Source organism: Dipteris shenzhenensis, chromosome 11 (assembly GCF_047967505.1).
Source record: "Dipteris shenzhenensis isolate YYH24624 ecotype China chromosome 11, Dip_SZ_1.0, whole genome shotgun sequence".
NCBI lineage: Eukaryota > Viridiplantae > Streptophyta > Polypodiopsida > Gleicheniales > Dipteridaceae > Dipteris > Dipteris shenzhenensis.
Genome location: NC_141606.1, coordinates 17,680,556 through 17,702,859, shown reverse-complemented (window position 1 = coordinate 17,702,859; position 22,304 = coordinate 17,680,556). Strand labels below are relative to the sequence as shown.

The window sequence follows — 22,304 nt, the reverse complement described above, 5'->3', positions numbered from 1 at the left end:
AAATATTGGCGTTTGATTATTTCTTGATCAATATGCATTTTCAAGTTCATGCTTTGTTGTATGTCAAACAATAAATGCATGGTTAGAAGGAAAAAGTCTTTTTTTCGCAATGGCAGCCTTGGAAAGCAAGAATTCAGAATAGATACATAGATCCAATTCTCTTGAGAGAATGAAGCCTATGGTGCTGCTTGGGCTCATTTCTGTTTACAAAGGGTGGTAAGAGCATGTGGTTCTATGAGAAGCTTTCATTGAGAATATAAAGTAATCGGAAGGGTTAAGCTCCGAATTCTCATAAAGGATATCATAGCCCTCTTGAGCCAGATATCCTTATCTTTGTTATGCCTTCCACTCTTCCAAATTTTAAGAATAAGGTGATCCTGAAACCATGTTTTTCCTGTGATTCTGAATATAATTAGAGTCATCAAGCCGTCTCCTACAAGGTAAAATTATAATCCCATGTCTGTTTCATCAAAGTTGAGCTCATTTCCTCCATATAAATGCTCCAAATTGAGACAATAGATGGGCTCTTCCACTCACTATCGACTCTAATAGCATTAAAAATAAAAGTGATGTTTTCTTACACATACTAATTAAGATACATGCGAAAGGAAAATACCAATGTATTTGCTATAGGTCCATTTGTGCACCACATTTTATTCCCATTTAAGACATAGCCACCACCTTCAACACGTTCCGCTCTACATTTCATGCTGACAACATCTGAGCCGGCTGTAGAGACAAGCAACTGTTGATATGAAACCAAGAAACCTTTCTAACAACAGCAAGTGTTATTTCCAAAACAATTTATGCTTAGGGACTGTAACAAAAAAAAATGCGACACACTTTTATTTTCAAGACTGCAATGATAGAACCAAATTTTGGGTTCTTAACATGGATTTGTATAACAAAATCTTTTTGATACAACAGATGATGAGCAGAAAGAATGAGAAGGTACTTCATAAAAGAAGATAAAACAAGATGGAATAGATGATGTTATACCAAGACACACTACAGCCATTGACAGCCCTTATTTGGGTCTCTCTTCCATCCGGATTAAAAGGGATAATCAATACATTCAAGATTATATTAGGGGATGGCTCCTCGACCTCATGTCCATTTGTAGACAGTGTGGCAGAGACATCCTTTGCACGGGTACCTTTGATCAGGCTTAAGGATGAGAGATTCCACAAAAAGAACAAGGGGGCTAGTACATTGACCATTGTACTATGTACTCCCATACTTTGCGATATCCCCAAACGATTTTGTGCAAATAATTGATACTTCCAAAGTACATTCATACTAGTGAGTTGTTTCATCAGTCGTTCAATGATTTGGGAATGTAAGTTAGTTCCACTTTCTAGGGTTAGGATTAGAATTAAGGTTAGAGTTTATTATGTAATCCAAGTTCATTTGTATTTGTAGTTTTGGTTTATGACATTATACAGGAAGGCTTTGAGGACACCCGTAAAGCTTGGAAAGAGTCAACCCCCACAATTAGACTTATGGGGAGGTGGATGACATTGTTGATCCTGTGAGGGACTATGCAAAGCATGCTGATCTCCAGCCCACTGTTGCCTTCAATGATGCAGAAGGCAGATGGATGGTTGTGCAGTGCCTTTTTCAGGAGAAATTTTGCCTCAGTGTGTGCACCTCAATCCTACGTATGATTTGGGATGATATGCAGCGATATCCTTGGAGACAGCATGCTTTTCTTTGTAGTGATTTCAACAATGCCCCTCAATATGGAGATAATACATCAGGTCGTACTCATATGCTGGCCTCTAAGAGGCGGAGTTGGTCTCAATTATTACTGCAATTTAGTTTGCTGATCTTTGGGAGGAATAACATCCTTTGCTGCCAGGCTTTACTTTCCATCATAATGCACAGTCTTCATATCAGGCTCGATTGGATCGTTGGTGCAGGATCAACCCACAGCACTGTGGCATTCTCACTACTAATTTGTGGGTAGATTATGCCTTACGCATTCTGACCATGCTCCTCTTTGGTTGCGGATCTCTTTCATGAAATACCACATGATAGGCTGCCACATAGAAGACTCCTCATTGTGAATAACAGCTATCTCGAGCATAATCAATACAAGGAAATGATTTATGATGCTTGTTAGCCTCTCTCACATCAGAGCAATATTGATATGGATTATTCCTGGGATGCCTTTGTTGCTCGCAATCAATTATTCGGGATTATGGTAAACAATACATGAAGATATTGAGGCATAAATTGCTCAGGCCAAAAACACTTGTCAATCTTTGACTGAGCTCAATCTTTTCGGCCTTTGTCTTTTGAAGAAAGCACATCTTTTTGTTAGGCTAGACATTGCTTGCAAAGCAATGATCACAGAAAAATCACTAAATGGAAGACAAGAGCACGACAGAGGGATTTCTTTGACAAAGGTTTCTCCTCGAAGGATTTTTTTAAAAGTTTGCACTACAAGAGACAGTCTACAAATATTTGCCAGGCCCATAGGCCTGATGGTGTTTGGACTTCTTCTCGAGCCCAACTTGCTTGTGGATCATTTTCCAGGCAATTTGGGACTGCAGATCCTCCTTCACAAAAGGTCTTGCATCACGGACTCAATTATTACGGCATGTTTCTCCCATTGTCTCTCTTGTTCAAGATCTAGAACTGGAAAGTCCTTTCACTGGAAGAGAATTACTGGATGCAGTAAAATCCTGTGGTAGATGGAAATCTCCAGGATGAGATGGTCTTACAGTTGAATTCTTTCTTGCATATTGGAATATCCTCAAGTCAAAAATTGCAGCATATTATTTATTGGCTTTACAGTGACATCGACTTCTTGCATATTGTCTGGAGATATTTCTGAAGCATGGACCCTTCGCTGTTCGGTTCGTCAAGGCTGTCCGCTTAGTGCACTCCTATATGCCATAGCTACACATCCCATGCTTTAGTACATGGATCATCTCATAGCATATGACGTGCTTTAGGGTTTGCAAATTCAAGGGAGCGGTACTTTGAAGTTTGATTGCTCAAGCCTATGCAGATGATTCCTTATTTACTCCTCAGAATATAGAGCACGATCTATCTTGTTTAATGAGGGCTTTATCTTTATATGGGTTGGCGGCTGGTCTTCATGTGAATTTCTAGAAACATAAGTTATTGCCATTACATTTAAAAGAGTGGCATACTCTTTTATGGCCGGAGGAAATTGTTCCACCCAATCAGATGGTTCGTCATTTGGGCTATCCTTTGGGTTGGTCGATTACTCGTTGCCAACAAGTTGACTGGATATTAGCAAAAATGAGGAAAAAAAAAGCTTGAATATTGGAAGCTGCCAACATGGCCTCTACATGTCAGGTTACGAATTCTTCAATCGATTCTGGTGGCTTATATTCAGTTTTACTTGCCTTTGATAATGTTCAGTAAGAGAGAACTTTCTTCTTTTATATCCAATATTATGGAAACTTTTTGGCATTCGAAAAATGGCAAGAAGAGTTTGAGATTACTCTCGCTACAGCATCTCTGTTCGCCAAAAATGCACGAAGGGTTGAATATCCTTAACATTCAAGTGCATATTCTTGCTCGCAAGGGAAAAATGATGTTGCACTTCTTGCCGGGGTCTCAGCCTTGGGTTGCTATGATACGCCATTTGCTTTTACAGCTCACCACTCCTGCTTTTGGATATTGGCAGCCTACACACTGGGATTTCATTTTGGAATGTGTTGATGGCAAGATCAAAGGCTGTCCTTTGGTCTCTCATATGTTACTGGATCAGAAGCATGTCCTCTCTCATTTAAAATGGCATGGTCGGGATTCTTTACAAGGAAACTCTCTCATAGCAGAGAGCATACGTTGGTCAAAGGCTTTTGCCCCTCCATTGGTAGTGTAGGAGCCTAGACACTCATATTTCCTTAGCTTGAAGGGGATCAACTCTGTTGTAGATGTCATTCATGATAATGGGATTCCTCTTTCTTTTCCTTTGGCTGCTGCAAAATTTGGTCTTGGTATGCATTACAAATTCATGTGGCAAACTATTACTGGAATGCTTCAACCTTTTCAGCCCATACCGCCTTTAGAGCTTGAGGAACATCTTCAGGACTGGACACTTTCTTCTTTAGGGTCATCTTGTTGACCTTTAAGGTTGTCACTCTGATTGACTCTTACAAACTCCCACCCCCCAAATCATGACATCTAGAATCTGCGTCCCTTGTTTTCGTTGATTGTGGAACTATGTCAAAGGCTGTCCAAAAGTCTACAAAGCAGGCATATACTTTTTGGGATCTCGATCTCGCCTCTTCAATGACTGACCGCAGAGTGAAAATATGATCAAGACGGGAATGTTGTCTCCTAAAACCAGCCTATCCCAGTGCACACTGCCCATGTGTCTCTGTATAGGAACCGATCTCTCTCTATATAGTACCGACCGATAAATCTTGACTATTGTGTGATCAATCATGAGAGTGAGGTAGTTCCCAGTATCCATAGGATATCTTGCTTTGTGTATCAACACAATGGTGGTGGTACTCCAAGCAGGGGGAAGCCATGACACACCGCATAATTGAACATTTGTGCTAGGATTGGGCCAAGACCTCCTACCCATGTGTAAAATAGCCCCTCATGGTCTAGGCTCTTTGGTTGTGGAGCCGGCGTAATGTAGCTCTCACATTTGTGGAGTGAATAGAATGCGCCTAGGAAGAGCATACATTTTGGGTGGTGCCGGAGCCAGAACGTCATAGAGGGATGTCAAATAGGCATGACATATGCATGTATCTGTGCTGGGTATAGGTGGCTTTCCCTCGGATAAGAGCTCCGATGCAAAGGTGGGATCATCTCCATGAAGAAAAAAGCATCACCTCATCCATCCTATGAAGAGGGACCCCCGCCTCTTACACCGCGTCAGACGTCGTGAAATTTTGCTATGCCTCAGATCTCGTCAAATGTCCCATAGCCTGCTGCCGGATGAGGTAGGATCTCATCTTCCGACACTCATTGTCAAACCATGGGTTCTATAGTATCTTCCTAGCTAAGAGATGAGCTCTAGATCTGGTCGTAGGGAATGATCTGGTGGCATCATCATGGATCACTGATACTAGTGCGTCTGACGCAAGAGCGAGGTCTGCATCATCTCTCAAGGGGTTCCTAGCCCGTGGAATAAGTGGCTCATGTCTACTGCATCCAGGGCATGATCGAAATGTACCCAGACTTAGGTGGGGGTAGGTGGATCACGTCCTATGTCTGGTAATGTAGTCAAGACACTAAATGACACAAGTATGAGTAGTCGACGCCAAGAGGGGGGGGAGGGAATATAAAGTCCTATACCCATGTCACAAAGTCGGTGAGCCAGTCAAGCAGTCTACAGTGCTATTGCCCCATCCATGTTGGAAACATGTAAGTCCTCCAAATAATGGCCATCGCTAAAGACCATTGTATATGATTAGGTCATGTATTGCTCCCATCTCTAGTAGATGTCTCCCATACCCTAACACATGTGGTGTATCCTCTGAGTGTCTCACTATCCTGAGCTCTACTTGTTCTACCTCTAGCGCTTGGAGGGGGTCTAACTCAAAATCAAGCAGCTCCACCTGTCTACCTCTCCCTGTCTAGAGACTCCACGATGTCCTCATATATCGTCTCATATGGGCTATGACCCTCTGTAGTGACCTCATGCGCATAGGACGATGTGTCTAGGAGAAAATAGCATACTATGATAAAGAGCGACCGTGTATCAGGTGGCTTGAATCGCACCCACATTGGTCAGTGTGCTCCTCCTTTCGTATCATAGAGATAAGCAACCTCAGGTGTGATCTAAACAAGATGGCTACCCCTCCAGAACCTCCTATCCCACTATCCCTCCTTGTCTTCTGTCTAAAGGCTTACTCCGAGAGAGAAAGAAAGAAAGAAAGAAAGTTTATTAAAGTCTTCGGAAGACCGATGCGTCTATGAGACTTAAAAACCTGATACAATGAGCTGTGGTAGTGGAGCTACTCAACGAGCATCCATAACAATGCAGAATGCAAAAAAATGCAAAATGGCAATACTAAGTCCAAAGTACAACATAGTCATATCATCCCGACTATATATATATATCCATCTCAGCATCATCGTCGGCATCACCATAACCATCATCATATCATCATCATCGTCGTCGTCGTCGTTAGCAACAAGACATCAAGATGTATGAGGCTGTGGAAGTGGAAGCATGAGGTCAGCAATAGAACGATGTCACTCCCTCAAGGGTGCAGTCCTGGTACATCTCCTGGTCATAGCTCTGCGTCTAACCAAGGCCACTGTGACCCCCGTCGGTCGGGGCTCTGACTCTAAACAAGGAGGGGATGTCCCCAAGTGTGATCTGTGAGTCAACCCTCTGTCTGAGCTGTCGGGTCACAGGCTCCGGGTCACGGTCGTGTCAGGGTCTCGCCTCGAGGGATTCTATGTGATCTGGTTGAAAGAACTCGGTGATAGAGCTCTGAGAGGTATCAGTCGAGAGAGAAGAATGCTCCTGTCTTCGTGCTCGGAGTATCCTATCGCGGTGTCTGAGCATCTCATGAATGAAACCAACCAAGCATCGCTGGTCTGGGTAGGAGAGGACATGTGCCAACATCCCATAACTATCTCTAAAGAGGCAATAGAAACGCCCTCGAATCTCATAGTAAACACAACATCTGAAGATAAAGTGCTCCTTTGTCTCAACCTCCTGCATGTCACACAGTGTGCATATGTGCCTCTCCCTAGGTAACCGCGCTGCTCGGCCGCTCTCGATACGAAGTCTGTGTGAAGAGACCCGGAATCGCCCAAGGGAGATCCTCAACGAGTGGGGTAGGTGAATCTGCGTGTATCCTGGTGGATCAATGAAACCCTCCACTGTGATATGTAGGAAGTGATCTCTGTAGAAGCTCATCTTCAGAAAGGAGCGTCCATGCTGCACTGGAAAGGAGGTAGTCTGTCAATGTGGAGCCCTAGTCCTGCAAACCATCTCTCTGTGCGTGCATACCAACACCTTTGATCTCCCCCTACAGCAAGTGCCATAGAAGAGGACAGTGCTAGCCATGGTATCCTGCTATGCCCAGATGTGTAACCCCCATACTCCCCGACTCGGTACAGATATGTAATGACCTGAAATGCAGCATCTAGATGTAATAAGGGTGACCCAAACTCTACCCGAATGATTTGGTGAGGGACAGATGGCTTACTAAGGATCCGTGATAACATGAAAACTTGTAGCCGCTCCACCCTGGCCCACTCTGTATCCGACGGGCTACATCAAGAAAGAAAGAGAGAGAGAGGTGTACTGGCGTCTTTAGGAGACCTCGCGGGTCTATGAGACAAGATATAAGATATATGTAACCCATACAAGCCACTGTGGGCTGAAGCAAACGGGCTCACTAAGGCCCTTGCTGAGTGCTAAGTGCTAAGAATGCAAAAAAAAACTAGTACAATCACTCCCCAGATCATGACCTCTGGGAGATGCAGCTCCTATAGTCGCCTAATTAGGCGAGAGCGAGGGACTGTGTCAAAAGCCTTTCGAAAGTCCATGAAGCAAGCGTAGACCTTCTGGCGTCTCGACTTTGCCTCCTCGATGATGGCTCTCAGGGTTAAAATATGGTCCAGTGTGGAGTGTTGTCTCCGGAAGCCGGCCTACCCAAGAGCCCGCTATCCATGGTCCTCTGTATAACTACTGATTGCCCTCTCCAGTATCGATCCATAAATCTTAGCCAGAGTGTGACCAATCATGAGAATGTGGGAGTTCCCAGTATCCATGGGGTCCCCTGTCTTATGTATCGGTACAATGGTGGTAGTGCTCCAAGTAGGTGGAAATCCGTGACACACTGCATGGTTGAACAGCTGTGCTAGAACTGGGGCCAAGACCTCCTGTCCATGTGCGAAGTGCTCTGTACATAGCCCCTCATGGTCTGGTGCTATCCGGTTGTGCAGACGAAGGAGGGCATTCCTCACGTTTTGTGCAGTGAACAAGTGACAAGTAGTGGATCTCGGCATAGAGGACATATCTAGTGGCATCTGACCTGGGATGCCGTATAAGGAGCATGCATATTTGTGCCAAATCTCTGGGTCAGTGATGGGAATGCATTTCCCCTCTAATAGGAGTCCCAAGCCGATAGTCGGCTCTCCCTCTCGAAAAGATCCGACCACCTCATCAATCATGCAAGTGAGAAAAGTCCACTTCTTACGTCGTATCATCCGATGTGAGATGCGATGCACCTCAGATGAGGCAGGTGTACCAAGGCCTGCTCGCGTGTGAGGTGAGCTCTCATCTCCTTACACTCAGCATCGTACCAGGGGTTCTCAGGCATCTTCCCAGTCGGGGCATGTGTGGGTCGAGTCGTAGGGAAAGAGATGATGGCAGCGTCGTGTACCACTGAAGCCAAAGTGGCTGAAACCTAAGCAAGGTCTACCTTCGCTCCGTGTAGGGTCGGAAGCTCTCAAGCTAAGTGACTCACGTAAAATGGATCGAGAGTCCGGTCAAATTGAACATAGGTCCAAGTGGGTGCATGGAGGACTCTCTCTGTAACTGGCCTGGTAGTGGAAATACAGAATGTCAGGTATGAGTGATCAGCCCCGAGTGGGGGAGGGGGCACTACAACGTCGTGAATCTGAGATGCAAAGGCAAGGGACCCCATCAAGTAGTCCACTGTGCTTGTCCCCCCTCCATGTGGGAAACAAGTGAGTCCACCGGATGATGGCCATCTCTGAAGGCCGTTGTATGTGATCAGATCATATACTGCTCCCATAGCAAGTAGGTGCCGCCCATACCCTGTCACTCGTGGAGCATCTATTGAGCGACTCACTATCCCGAGCTCAACTGCATCTAACTCTGGTACTATGAGGGAATCGGATGCAAAGTCAAGTAGTCCCATTTGGTTGTCCCCTGTACATGCATTGAAGGCATCAAGAAGGAGGATGTCACCTTGTCTAGAGAACTTTGTGATATCATCATGTATACTCTCATATGGGCTGTTCCCTTCTGTGGCAACCTCACGTGCATAGGATGATGTATCCGGAGGAAAGTAGCACACCACAATGAAGATCGGTTGTGCCTCTGGTATCTGAACTCTAATCCACATGTGCCGTGCATGTTCCTCTTTCCTAACCACTGAAAGGAGTGGCCTGATTTGAAGAGGACAGCCACACCCCTAGAGCCTCGTACTCCACTATCCCTCCTCAGTTCCCTCCTATGGATAGTGTGTATCCTGTCACGGTGGGCAGCTCTCTCTCTGGGCTCTCGTGTGTCTCGGTATAGAAAACTACGTCCCTGTCAGTGTATGTCTCCAAGAATTCTCCTGCGTCAGACCAGAGGGTGCCATTGCAGTTCCAAACCACCATTTTCAAGCCCCCTTGTGCCCTCTTCCCTTGGGTTTGACACCGTCCTGTCTATTTCTCCTTCTTCTCTTCCTTCCCTTTCTCCCCTGTCTGCTCTCTCTGATAATCACTTTTCCATCCCTGTAGGCAGCCCATTTACCTGCATCTCTTGCTGCATAACCCTAACCATCCCTCTCTCCGATGTTCCTGCTGCAGCAGTGTGAGGTCATCATCCATGTATATTCTGGTCCCCTTCAAGGTTGCCCTCATACTCATGAGAGTAGACATGTCCATAGTTGTTCGGAGTTTCATTACAAGGGGTCTTGTTGGGGCCTCAACTTTACCAACCCTCCATGCTGTCTCGCATGCTCAATTGACTCCCATTTTGGTGAATAAAATCTTGGCATCTGACATGGGGGTGTCTCCAACTGTTAAGCCTCTAGGTAAGCACCCTTCTTAACCACACTCTTCCATTCTAGCATATCTGCATTCCCTTTAGTGATTTGCTGTGTGAACTCAGCATGCTTCCCTTGTATGGTAGTTTGCAAGGCTGCCATCTCCTTCTTGAGCTTTTTATTCTCATATTTCAGCACTTCCATTGCATTGCACGTCCCTTCCGGTGTCCCTTGCATGTCCCTTAGTTCCTGTAATTCTATCCCCATGGCTTGCATTTTGTCATTGAGGCTATTCTTTTCCGCTTCCCATGTTTCTTTCTCCTTCTCCCATTCATCTTTCTTGCTTTTCTCCTTCCATTCCTCTTGCATACGCCATCCTTGTTTCTTGATTTCATTCAATGTTTTGTCAATGTATGCTTTTTATGCCAATAGTGCCACATTGGCGGTCTCGAGGCTATCTACTTTCTCAATTCTTCGAGGTAAAGAAAGAATCATCAGCATAGGCTTGAGCAACCATGCTGCGATTAGCATCCAATTCCAAGCCATGAAGTGATCCTGTAGCCACAAGATGATCAATATATTGCAGCATAGGATGAGTGGCAATGGCATACAGTAAAGCACTGAGAGGGCATCCCTAGCGGACCGAACAACGAAGAGTCCACTCATCAGAGATATCCCCAGAAAGTATGCAAGCCGCATTGCTATCTCTGTAAGACCAGTAAATAACCTGCTGCCTTTTTGGTCCAAACCCCAAAGCTCGCATAGTTTGTGAGATGAAATCCCATTGAACTGTGTCAAAGGCTTTTGCAATATCTGCCTGCAAGAGTAGAACATCCTGTTGCGTGTATTTGGCATATTCAATCCCAATATAAGCATTGGCAATGTTAGTGACCTTATAAGCTTCGACCGAATGGGCTACCTGTGATATGGCGACGTGGAACAAAGCCATATTGGAAGGGATGCAACCCATCATGCAAATAACCTTTAATATGATCAACCACCTTGTAAATGACTGGCATGAGTGTGATTGGCCTCCAATCGCCAAGTGAATCACGTAGCTTCTTTTTTGGAATCAGGTTGAGAAGACCCTTTTTCCATGACACAAGCATTTGCTGATTTTGCCATGCTGCATTTACAATTTGCAGCAAGGTGAATTTAAGAAGATCCCAGAAAGGAAGAAAGAATTCAATAGTTAGACCATCCCATCTTGGAGATTTCCATTTGCCACAGAATCTCTGTGCATCAGACAATTCCCTTTCAATGAAGGGATGTTCAAGTTCCAAAGCCTGAGCATCAGACAGAATTGGATGAACATGTTGTAGCCCGGAAGCATGGGCTGTAATTCCTTCCAGAGATCAACCAGGCGCAACTGAAGCAAAAAATCAGACCATGCTTGTCTTTCAAAAGTCAACATATGAGTGTGGCCTGAGGTGTTGTCACCCGATTGAGGGGCATTATTAAAGTCTCCACAAATGAAGGCATGTTGTCGCAATGGATAGCTATGCATGACAACCTAGATGAAAGCTCTATCACGAGAAGATTAGGGGGCATAAACCGATGCAAATTCAAAAATTTTCCCTTGAACAAGGCATTGAACAATAATCCATCTACCATGGCGATCATTGAGGGCCACAACAGGTTGAAGATCGTGCTTTACCAAAAAAGCCACGCCGGAAAAGGAGTGCTCTCCAACATAGAAGATATCATAACCAGCAAAATGGCCTATCTGACCAGCATACATATGCTGATTATGCTCTTGCAAAGCAACTATATCAGGCTGCAATTGGCTGATATACATCCAGACCAGTTTCCATTTGCGACCATCACACATTCCCTGTACATTGAGAGTAACACACTTCAGATAATCAAGCATATTTACAGTTATGGGACAGGTATGTACAGCAACTAACGGGCTGTCTACGTTTGCATTTCCACCTCAATGTCTGGGTCACACACACACACATACACACAGACACACACATTTTTAGTAAAAATCTTAATATTCTATATCATGAAAAGGAGTCCCCAAAGTGGGGAGCTCAATATTGTAATGTCAGAAGATTTCATTATATGACAAGGAGACAGCATGATCTATATGATGTGCTTGCAGACAATCAAAGAAAGCTTGCTGCAGAGAGATTTAAAAAAAACTAAATTTAGGGAAGGTGGGATCACCAAAGAGGGATCTCCTCTATCTCTATAATAAACTTCCAAGAATAACCCAACATCAGTATACAAACATAGGGACACATATGGTGTTGACTAGTGCATCAAGAGCCAATTGTAGATCCCTCAAGATCACCCCCGAGCTAGTAATCAGGCAACCTCCAACCATAGTCCATCCCAGGTAAGACTACACAATACCACGCAGCCCCATCTGTGCACAAATGTCGTTAGGAGACAGGCTTGGATGGGCGCTCAACCTGGCTAGGTATTCTCGAGAGTCCCCACTCCCAAGAATGACCCAAGTGAGCAACCTCTCTTACTTATATAGATGTAGGGTGTCTTAGGTGTCTCAAGCCTAAAAATCCCCCTTGGAATACCAAAGGTACCACATGTCCTAACTGTCCCATGGTTAGGTCACATGAACATAGGCTACCCTGACCTCCATAACACTAGCCACGTTATGTCCATGTTGGACATAGCATTCTCCCCCCCTTATTTAGAGAAGGTTTGAGACATAAATTCTGGGAATTGGCATTGAAGAGAATCAACACTTTCCCGAGTGCTATCCTCATCCGAACAATCTTTCCATCTAGCTTTTAGCTATGGAACAGTCATGTCACTAAGCGGTCGTTCCTTATAATCCAAAAGGCATTTCGGTTTATGGGATATATACGTGGACTCAATCTCGCAAGTTCATCCTCCTTTAGGTGATTGCAGCTTGTAAGCCATGTCATTGGCCTTGTTAAGAATTAAAAATGGACCACAATAGCGATGAGATACTTTGTACATATGGCTAGTGCACATTACCTAAGAATCTTTTGGGATTCTCAAGTAAACCTATTGACCGTCTAAGAAAACGTGGGGTGTCTGCTTCTAATTAGCATAAAACTATGCCCTATCTTGAGCACTTCTTATGCTTTACCTTGACAACTACAACATATCGTGTTGCTTTACCTTGCCAACTGCAACATATCTTGTTGCTATTGCAACCAGTCAGCAATAGAACTCACCTTGACATTCTATAAGCCAACTACCCAAGGGGCTCCATACATCAGCATGAATGGACTGCTCCGGGTTGTTGAATGCTCAGCACTATATAAGCAAATTTGAGAAAAGGAAGGTAATCTTCCAAATTAGGCTGCCTTAGGGAGACATAAGCTCTCAACATGTCTTCTAGAGTCTGATTGACTCGTTCAAGCTGCCCATCTGACTTTGGATGATCAGCCGAACTCATGCTGAGCAGCTGAGTATCCAATTTTTTGAATATCACTTGCCAGAAATGCCCAAGTAAACTTAGCATCTCTGTCACTGACTATTTCAGCCGGTAAGCCATACAGGCTAAAAAGCTTCTCAACAAACAAATGAACAAGGGTGGTTGTAATAGCCTCTCTTGTAGATATGAATCTAGCCAATTTGGTGAGTCAATCAACAATTAACCAAATTGTATCATGCCCAAAAGAGGTTCATGGCAAGCCTACCACAAAATCCATGGAAATACTTTGCCATTTGTTCTCATGTATTTCTAAAGGATTCAACAATCCACCTCGTTTAAGTGCTCAGCCTTATTGACTAGGCATTGTTGACAGTTTCTAACATACAGTTTGACATTAACTTTAAGCTTAGGCCGAAATAAAGTTCTTTTGACTAGATCCCAAATTCTTTGTACCCCCGGATGCCCTGCATTGAGACTGTCATGACATTGGAACAAGAGACGACGCCTCGTATCTCTCACCACCGGTACACAGACCTTACCCTTTCAAGAAAACAGACCATTCCGAATGGAGTACTCTCGCAGTTTATTACCAAGAGGAGCATTTGTTACGTCAACCATAATTACGGAAGCCCCATGGCTTGGTTATGGTAGGGTGCGAAACCGGGAGGGCTCGACAGTGCTTGTATCCCGAGAGCTGCACTGAGCTCCCTTACTTCCTGCTGTAGAAAATATATCTGCTCCTGTGGGTCTGAGCCAACCCTCCGCTTGTAATGCAATGTGTATGGGCTGGGTGTTGCTACTCAGAGTAGGAGGGTTCACGGATAGGGATTTTTTTTTTTTGCCGAAAAAACAGTGCTAATTATATTACTTCGAGAACAAGATACAAGAGGTCAGCTTATAGCTGACGGGCTGCGTTCACAAACCGGACGCAGCCCAAAAGGTAGCATAATAAATCATACTCTCACGGAGGGATATGCTGAGTGTGAATGAACAGCCATCGGGGTGGTGAGTAGTGCCACCGAAGGCCCTGCGTAGTCTGCTCGAAGAAGAGGCTCTGTGTGTCCCAAGCCTGGAGGAAGCGTCTCCGCTTCTCCTGACCAGCCCGGGAGTCTCCCTGAATCTGGTCCCACTGGCCTCTGAGGGTATGAATAATCTCACTCCAAATCTCCGCCATGATCTGGGCAGTCGATAAGGAGGTGCCACCGAGGATCTGCGCGCAGCGCGAGGTCCAGATGTGCCATCCTGTAATGCTGCTGATAATCTCCCAGACTGGCTGCCTCTCCCGAACTCCTGTATCAGCCTCTGCTAGGTGCTGTGGGATACCCTCGAGCGGCCCCCACGTCCCCTGTGTGATAAGGAAAGTGGGGTCCTGCTGGCATGCCTCGAACAAGTGATGAAGACCAGGTGCGGTGCTGCACCAACAGAACGCGCCCCAAGTGATCACTCCTAGCTCTGGTGCTGCACGAGTAAGAAGCCCGAAAGTCCACCTCCACACTTCCTGGGCGCGCGTGCAGCTCCACAGGCAGTGTTTTGGTGACTCCTCATCCGCATGGCAAATCTGACAGCAACCGTCCTGGCCTATCTGCCTCAACCAGCTCCCCACTGGAAGACCTTTGTGGGTAAGAAGCCACAGGAAGTATGAGATCTTCCGCGGCCGCCAGCTCTCCCACAAGGCCTTCCAGAATGCCTGCAAAAAGAACCTGGAAATACCCTGTGCGTACCAGCTAGGACGCTGGGTGGGGGGGCGGCTCTGCATCCTCCCGAGAACTCGCCTGCCCAGAGTCGTGCTGTAAGCGAAGAAGGAAGTCGGCCCCTGTCCTGTCACAATCTCTGGCCACCACCACTCTCCTGGGTCCCACTCAAGCTCTGACAAGGCCCGCCCCTCCCAGAGCCAAAGACGCCAAAGCTGCAACTGGTCCTGCTCGATACTAGGGTCGGTATGCCAGACCTTCCCCAGAAGGCCTACGACCCTAACCCTCTGCCACAGGAGTAGGGGGTCGATGAGCGCATCCTCTCTCCTGAGTCGTCCATCCCCTGAAACCGCGAAGAAGGCGATAGAGGAGTCATCCAAACGTCCTGCGACCACCAGTGGAATGCCATGGGGGGTGAACTGTCCCAGCCAGTGGGTGTCTCCAAGCATGAGGACCTGAGGCTCAGGTGGAGCCAACCAAGCGGCTGGGATCGCACCGTCGATCTCCGTGCGTCTCGCCTGGACTCCGCGTGCACCTCCAGCTGCGTCTGCAAGATCGGTCATCTCCAGATGTCTGTACGTATCCCTCCAAACTCGAAGGGACCGGGCTGGCCCCCTCATCCAGCCGTCCCACCTGATATGTGATCTCTCCCCCAACTGAAGGCCCTCGGCGTCTCTGACCTGCCCATTCCAGACGAGCGGCTGGCGATCGATCTCCTCCTGACAGCTGGGCTGGGACTGAATGAGACTGAGACGGAGCCGCCTCCAAACCATGAGGAGGCTACGAACGAGTGGGGAGCGGGGCTGAGTGAGCGGGGCGGAAGTGAAGATCCACCTGAAGGACGGTAGCCACTCTCCACCTCGGCGCGGGACACAAGAGCCGACTCCCTGTTGAAGTAACATCTTCCACGTCTGCCCCCCTGGGGTCAAACCGCGGATGATAAGCTTGCCTAACAAGGCCTGACTCTGAAGCTCTGGATCAATGACCCCCAGACCACCCTCAGCCTGCGGAAGAATGACTGTCTGCCAAGCAACCCTGGCTCTGGTATCTCTATGCCCATCCTCCCCAGACCAAAGAAAGTTCCGAACCAACCTCCTGAGCTGTGCCACGCTGGATCTCGAGAAGCACCAACAGGAAGCCACATACCAAGCCGTGGCTAGAAGGACCTGGTTAACTACTAAAGCACGACCTGCAAGGGAAAGCTTAGCAGTGCTCCAGAAAGCCAGCTTCCGTCGGATGGAATCTAGCACCGGGAGAAACTGCTGAGCTGGCGTAATGTCTAGGCCAACCTGGAAGCCAAGGTATCTAGCTGTCTGTCCACGTGGAATCCATCTGAAGCCCAGAAATCGCCCCCACTGAGAACACGCCCCCGGGTCTGTGAGAAAACCAACTGATTTGTTCCAGTTGATTTTCGCACCAGCGGCCGAGCAGAAAACCTCCAAGGCCATCCGCACCCTCTCTAGCATCCTCTCATCGTCCTGGACATAAAGGGCTGTATCATCTGCGTACTCTGAGTCCAGAAGCTCCGTGTCCTCCCGGAGTGGAAGGCGAACACCCCTGAGCCCTGTGGACCTCGCCCGAAGGTAGTAAGTCATGGCCTCGGCGAAGAAGAGAAACAGATAAGGAGCCAGGGGACAGCCCTGACGTACTGATCTCTCCAAGCTGAATCGCTCACCCATCCTGCCTCCAATGATGACTCTGCTAGACGCTGTCCTGTACAAAGCTGAGATACCCTGAATCCAGCCTGTCGGGAAACCTAGCCGCTCCAGAGTCCCCTCCAAAAAGGACCAATCCACGCGATCGTAGGCCTTCTCGAAGTCGAGAAGTAAAATGGCAAGGTGTGATCCGCTATACTGAGCCCACTCCGCCGCCTCTGAAAAGGTGAAGACATTATCCAGGATACTGCGATCCTGGACAAAGCCTGTCTGAGTGTCATGGACGAGGTCTGGAAGTAGAGGTCGAACTCTGGCACTGATCATCTTGGCGAGGATTTTGTAGGCAGTGGTAAGGAGAGTGATCGGACGCCACTGGCGGATCTCCTGTCTATCTCCTCCCTTCGGGATGAGGCAAATCAGTCCCGAGGAAAGGCTCTCTGGCATCTGACCGCTGCTGAAAATCCCCTGCAGAGCTGCAAGGAGGGGCTGATGGATCTGGTCCCAGAAGGAGGTGAAGAAAGCTCGGGATAGCCCATCCTCACCTGGGCATTTCTGCCCATCAATAGCCATCAAGGCCTCCAACATCTCATCCGAGGTGAACGGCGCCAACAACGTCGCCTGCATGCTAGGCTGGACCAGGGATGGAATGTGCCTCCACACCTCCTCACGGTCACGACTAGCACGAGGGGCAAGTGGCTCCTGCTGGAAGAGGGTCCTGTAGAAGTCAGTGGCCAACCCCAGGACCTCCCCCGGGTCCGTAACAATGTGACCATCCGCTGTCCTGAGACTCCGTAGCTGATCACCTGCAGCTCTCTGGCCGTGTGTCCTGAAGAACTCCCTGCACATCCGGTCACCCTTCCGGGCCCAGAAGGAGAGAGAGGCGTGATAGGAGAACTCGGAGCGACGCTGGAGGGTCTCCTCCAAGAGGGCTCTGGCTCGAAGGGCCTGGATCCGAAGCTCCTCCGAGCCCGGGGAAGACTGCTGAAGTCGCTGAATGGAGGCGAGGTCCCTCCGAAGAGCTCTCTCTCTGCCCCACCAATCCTGTCGAACCTGTAGGGCTGCGAGCTGGCAGATCTGGCTGGACTCCTGCAGAGCCTGCGCGACCGAGTCTACCAGATCCACGCCCTCCCCCCAGTCTCTGTCCCAAAGACTGCAAATGCTGCTACGGACGTCCACCCTCGAGAAGATGGAATCGGGAATCCTGCATGATCGGGGGGGGAGAGTCTGGGCTGCCGAATCTAATGAAAGGAGCACAGGCGCATGGTCGGAGAGTGTCGTCCCTGGAACAATGCCCGCCTGGCCACCTCTGCTGATGGCCCAATCACTGACATAAAACCTATCAAGCCGCTCCAGGAGTCTGCCTCCTTCCCTGCGGAAGCCCCAAGAGAAATCCAGGCTCCCGTGCCAACGCCGGAAGGACGGGTCTCTCCAACTGTCCCTCCCTCCTGTCGCGAAGATGAAAGAGTCCCAAGCTGACTGCTCTGCCTGAGCCATACCTGTGAACTCCGGATCTCTACCCTGCTGGTCCTCCAAGGTCTCCAGGTTGTTGAAGTCTCCTCCAACAATCCAGGAATCCATGTCTGGAAGAATCCCTGTAAGTGTCCTCCAGAAGGTGGCTCTGCATCGGAGGTCTGTGGGAGCATAAATGTTGAGGATTCCTATCTTGGATCCCTCCAAATTCAGGCCTACCCAAAGGGCTCAGCCTGGGATCAACGTGCCGTGACCGAAAACTAACTGAGCTAACTGCTCGCACACGGAGGTACAGACCCCCCCGCTCCTCCCCTGTGCGCCGATCGAAGGCTCCCAATAAGTGTAGGAGCGTCCAGGGAGAACCTTCCCGCAGCTACGGGCATGAGCCGCAGAAAGCTTGTGCTCCTGGAGCAGCAGTACATCCAATCGACCAATCACTGCAGACTGAAGTTCCTGACGCAAAATGAGCTTCCTGGGACCACGGGTGCTCGAAGAGTGAAACCCGTTCACATTCCAGGATACGAGGTGTAGGCTCATGGAGAGGGATGGGGGGCTGCGAACAGCTGTCTGCTCGCAGTCGAAGTCGAAGAAGAATCAGACATATCGGAGTGGAGGCGCTGTCGCTTGTGAGAAGGTTTGGAGGGGGAGACGGGGTCGTCCTGCCCGTTCTTCAACACCTTCAGCAATGGCGAGAGGCCTCTAGTGCCATGAGCAAATGCTTTCTCGAGCCAGCTCGAGATCTCTGAAGTGGTCATCCCGTAGAAGGTTCGGAGTTTCTGTTGGGACTAAGCTCTGACATCCTGGGGAAGAGGCCATGCCAGGGGGGGTCTGAGGATCACGATCAATCGGAAACGTTTGGCAGCGCAACGCCACCGCAAGCGCACATCGCCCTCGGACCACTGAGTCTCGAGGAGCTGCCCACCGGACGGGCCTATCCAGGAGCAAATCTGGGCGTGTGTCTGCGCTCTGAGAGCCTCCCACACCGAGTCGTCTGTCCAGGTCTCGGTGCCATCGCTGAGGAACGTGAAGGCGAAGCTAGGGCCATCCCTGGGAGCCAAGGCAGCAATCTTCCCATCCGCCCCTTTGCGGAGCATGAAGATACTAATGTCGAGACAAGCCGGGAAGGTCCCAAGGTCGGCCACATCCAGGTAGTCCCAGGGGCCAGATCTGTAAAAGTCTCGAGGGAGCTCTCTCTCCTGGAGCTGAGACCCAGCTGAGTCTGCCACTGAGGGGCTAGAGGGAAGGGAAACCTGCTCCACTGGTGGTACAGACTCCGGGTGTCCTGCAATCGGGGGGGGAGGGGGAGGAGGCTGCGGGATAGGCGACTCGGCCTCCACGGAGGCGACTGGCGGAGAAGGTGGAGGAGGTGGAGCGGAGGCTGCACTCGGCTGGGAAGGCGACGGTGCAGCTAACTCTGTAGGAGGGGCGAGGGGAGCAGGGGGGGGAGGGGGATGGGGATGCATCTGGAACTGGGGCTGAGGGGGAGGGGGAGGGGGAGGGGACTGAGGAAAAAGAGGCGGGGGCTGAAACTGCGGGGCGGGCGAAGGGGGGGGAAACTGGGGAGAAGGCGGGGGGGTGGGAGAGAGGAGGATCTGAGGCTGTGGAGGGCGGGCTGCCGTCGAAGAAGAAGCTCTCCCAGGTCCCTGGGGCATCTGCCTGTCAGGTCTCTGGAGTGCTGCTGCAGGAAGGGTGACCTCTGCCTCCATGCCTTTATCCGAAATCTTCTTATTCTTTCCTCTTTTCCTTCGAACCTCGGTCCAACCGCCCACTACCTCTGGCCCAGGCTCCGACTGTCTCGGCTCCTCCTGACGTGGCTGTCCGGGGGGGGGAGGTGGGGGCGGAGGGGGCGGGGGCGGGGAGGGTCGAGACGAGCTGGCAAAGCGTGGACAAGCAGCCGCCAAGTGCCCAAAGCCATGGCACCGCAGGCACTGACCTGGCTGTCCGGTGACTATCATGCTCTGGGTGATACTGCCGGCACCTGTCACGATCTCGATCCTGCAGGGAGAGTCGCAGGATCCGCCACAGCCACACGGACTCGGGGAGCTCCTGCCGTGGTCACCGCGTCGGCAAAGGTGTCGTGCATAACCCAGCCAAAATGGGAGCCCAAGTCCCTGACAATCGGCCGCAGCTCAGTAGCAAGCCCTGGAAAAACTAGTGTCACTGGGTGGCGAGGTATACGGAACCGAGTATCGAAATCCGCTGCGCTGAAACCACGGTACCACGGGACTATCATGATGATCTTCCCATCCACCGATGTGGGGGAACCGGCAATCAGATTGCTCGCAGCTTTCTCACTGGAGAGTTTGAGCCAGAAGATGCCCCTTCCCATAAGGGCCACCTCCTCAATATGGCCATCCTCTAGCAAGAGAGTGGACTGGAGCCAGTCCCTGATGGTAGACCTGGAGGGGGAGTGTCCAATGACTCTACCGTAAACAGAGGTACGAGCAAAGTCACTGGCTACCTCATGAACACGGGATGATTGTTGCTCTGTCAGGATAACGCGGTAGGCATCTGGAGAGGGAGGGTCCGACTGGGCCTCCGGATCCGGGCTGGGGGCCGCCATACCGCCAAGACTAACTGCAAGCTTCCGATGAAGAAAAACAGGCTGCCACCCAAGAAGGGGATGAAGCGGCGGTGGAGCCTGGGGGTGAGGCGGGCGAGGCGAAATGAAGGGTCGGAGGGGTCGAAGCGGAGGGCGGGGCGAAGGCTGCGGGATGCGAGGAGTACGAAAGGGGGCGGGAGGGCGGGGGGGGGGGTGAAGTTGGAATGGCGGGGGTGGAGGGGTGAAGCGGGGGGGCGGGGGGAGCGGAATGAGGCGGAGGCGGGTGAAGCGAGGGGGTGAAGGAGCAGCGAGGGGGCGGGTTGGAGCGGGGTGGATGGCGAGGGAGCAGCGAGAGGCGGAATGGAGCGGAGGCGGGGCGAGGGCGAGGCGGGCTGGAGAGAAAGGGGGGGGGGGGGGACGAGGCGAGGCGAGGCGGGATGGAGCGGAGGGGGCGGTTGGAGCGGCGGCGAGGGGGGGGTTGGAGCGGGGGCGAGGGGCGGGTTGGAGCGAGGGGGCGGGATGGAGCGGAGGTAAGGGGGCGGGATGGAGCGAGGGGGCGGGATGGAGCGAGGGGCGGCTGGAGCGGAGGTGAGGCGAGGGGTAGCGGGGTGCCGGCGGGGGGGGAGGAGAGGGGACGGGGGTCGAGGGCGGACGGGAGGGGTGGAGGTGGTCGCGGCGAGGGGGGGGGAGCGAGGGGGAGGTAGGGGCTAACGGCGAGGGGGGGAGGGGAAGCTCGCAGTTTACGGATAGGGATTGCAACAAAGGTCTTCACCTTTGGGAATTCCATGGTGGGCCTGTGAATAGCTTGAGGCCCTCTTGCTGTCTCTAACACCCCAGACTGAACCCAGGGGCTCAGCTCAGCCTGGGGGCTGAAGATAGGGCTACCCCCTCCTGTGCGACCTAGATTCGAGACTGGCTGCTGCTGCTGATGCCGCAACCTAGTCCTGGGCGCACCGCCCCTTGCCGGTGTACTACTGCTGTACTGTGCGGCTGTTGCTACAGCAGACGAAAGGAGACGGGAGTGGGAAGGGCTAGGTGCTAAGCGCTAAGCGCTAGGTGGGAATGGGAGGTGCAAAGCGCGGGAGTGGGAGAGACGGATGGCGCAACAACAGGGCAACCTGCTGGCAGCCCACGCTAGGTCTAGAGGCAGGTTGCGCGCGCGGGGGGGGGGGGACTAGAGAAAGATATCCACGCGGGAGTGGGAGAGATGGATGGCGCAACAACAGGGCGACTTGCTAGCAGCCCACGCTGGGGCTAGAGGCAAGTCGCGCGCGTGGGGGGGGGGGACTAGAGAAAGATATCCATGCAGAAAGAGATTAATTACATTTGGAAGGTTTATGAAAATGAAGCATCTCAATGCTTCATGTCTTTTGTCAAACAACTCCACGTTTGATGTTATCATGATTATCATATGAATTTTTTCCTTTTGCAGAACATTATGAGATTTTGCTCTCCCATGCGTTTTTCATTGTTGAGACATAAATACATCTTTATTTAAACTTCAATATCCAAATAACATAGCAATAAGCCCAAATCCATCAGGTCAATTGCAATTGACAGCTCATCTTTCACACTGTCTTTTATTTTCTTGTCATTGCCAAATGGGCTTGATATCATATACAGAAAATTGAGCATTATCAGTCTGTCCAGTGTTAACATTCATTACAATGGGAATATTGCCACAAATACAAAGAAGACTAGTTGGCTTTGGAGAGCCTTGGGCTAGTTTGTACAGTGGGGTCAAGGAGATCATTACCACCATAAAAGTCCACCTTTATTGTTTGGCCTCTACATTAATAAAATGTCCATGCTTATTGACACTCTTGAAGGAGATTAGTCACGTGGGCATAGACGATGCTGCAGATTTCGTTTTACATAGAT

General features: G+C 49.8%; 1 protein-coding gene across 2 annotated transcripts in view; it reads right to left on the bottom strand.

The window, feature by feature from the left end:
- Positions 1-22,304, bottom strand: part of IVD (isovaleryl-CoA-dehydrogenase) — a 146,757-nt gene that overhangs the window by 90,981 nt on the left and 33,472 nt on the right. For both annotated transcript variants that reach the window (XM_087381271.1, XM_087381270.1), the window contains exon 8: positions 617-729. In XM_087381271.1, coding sequence (XP_087237397.1) covers positions 617-729 — 113 coding nt within the window. The remainder of the gene's footprint in view (positions 1-616; positions 730-22,304) is intronic.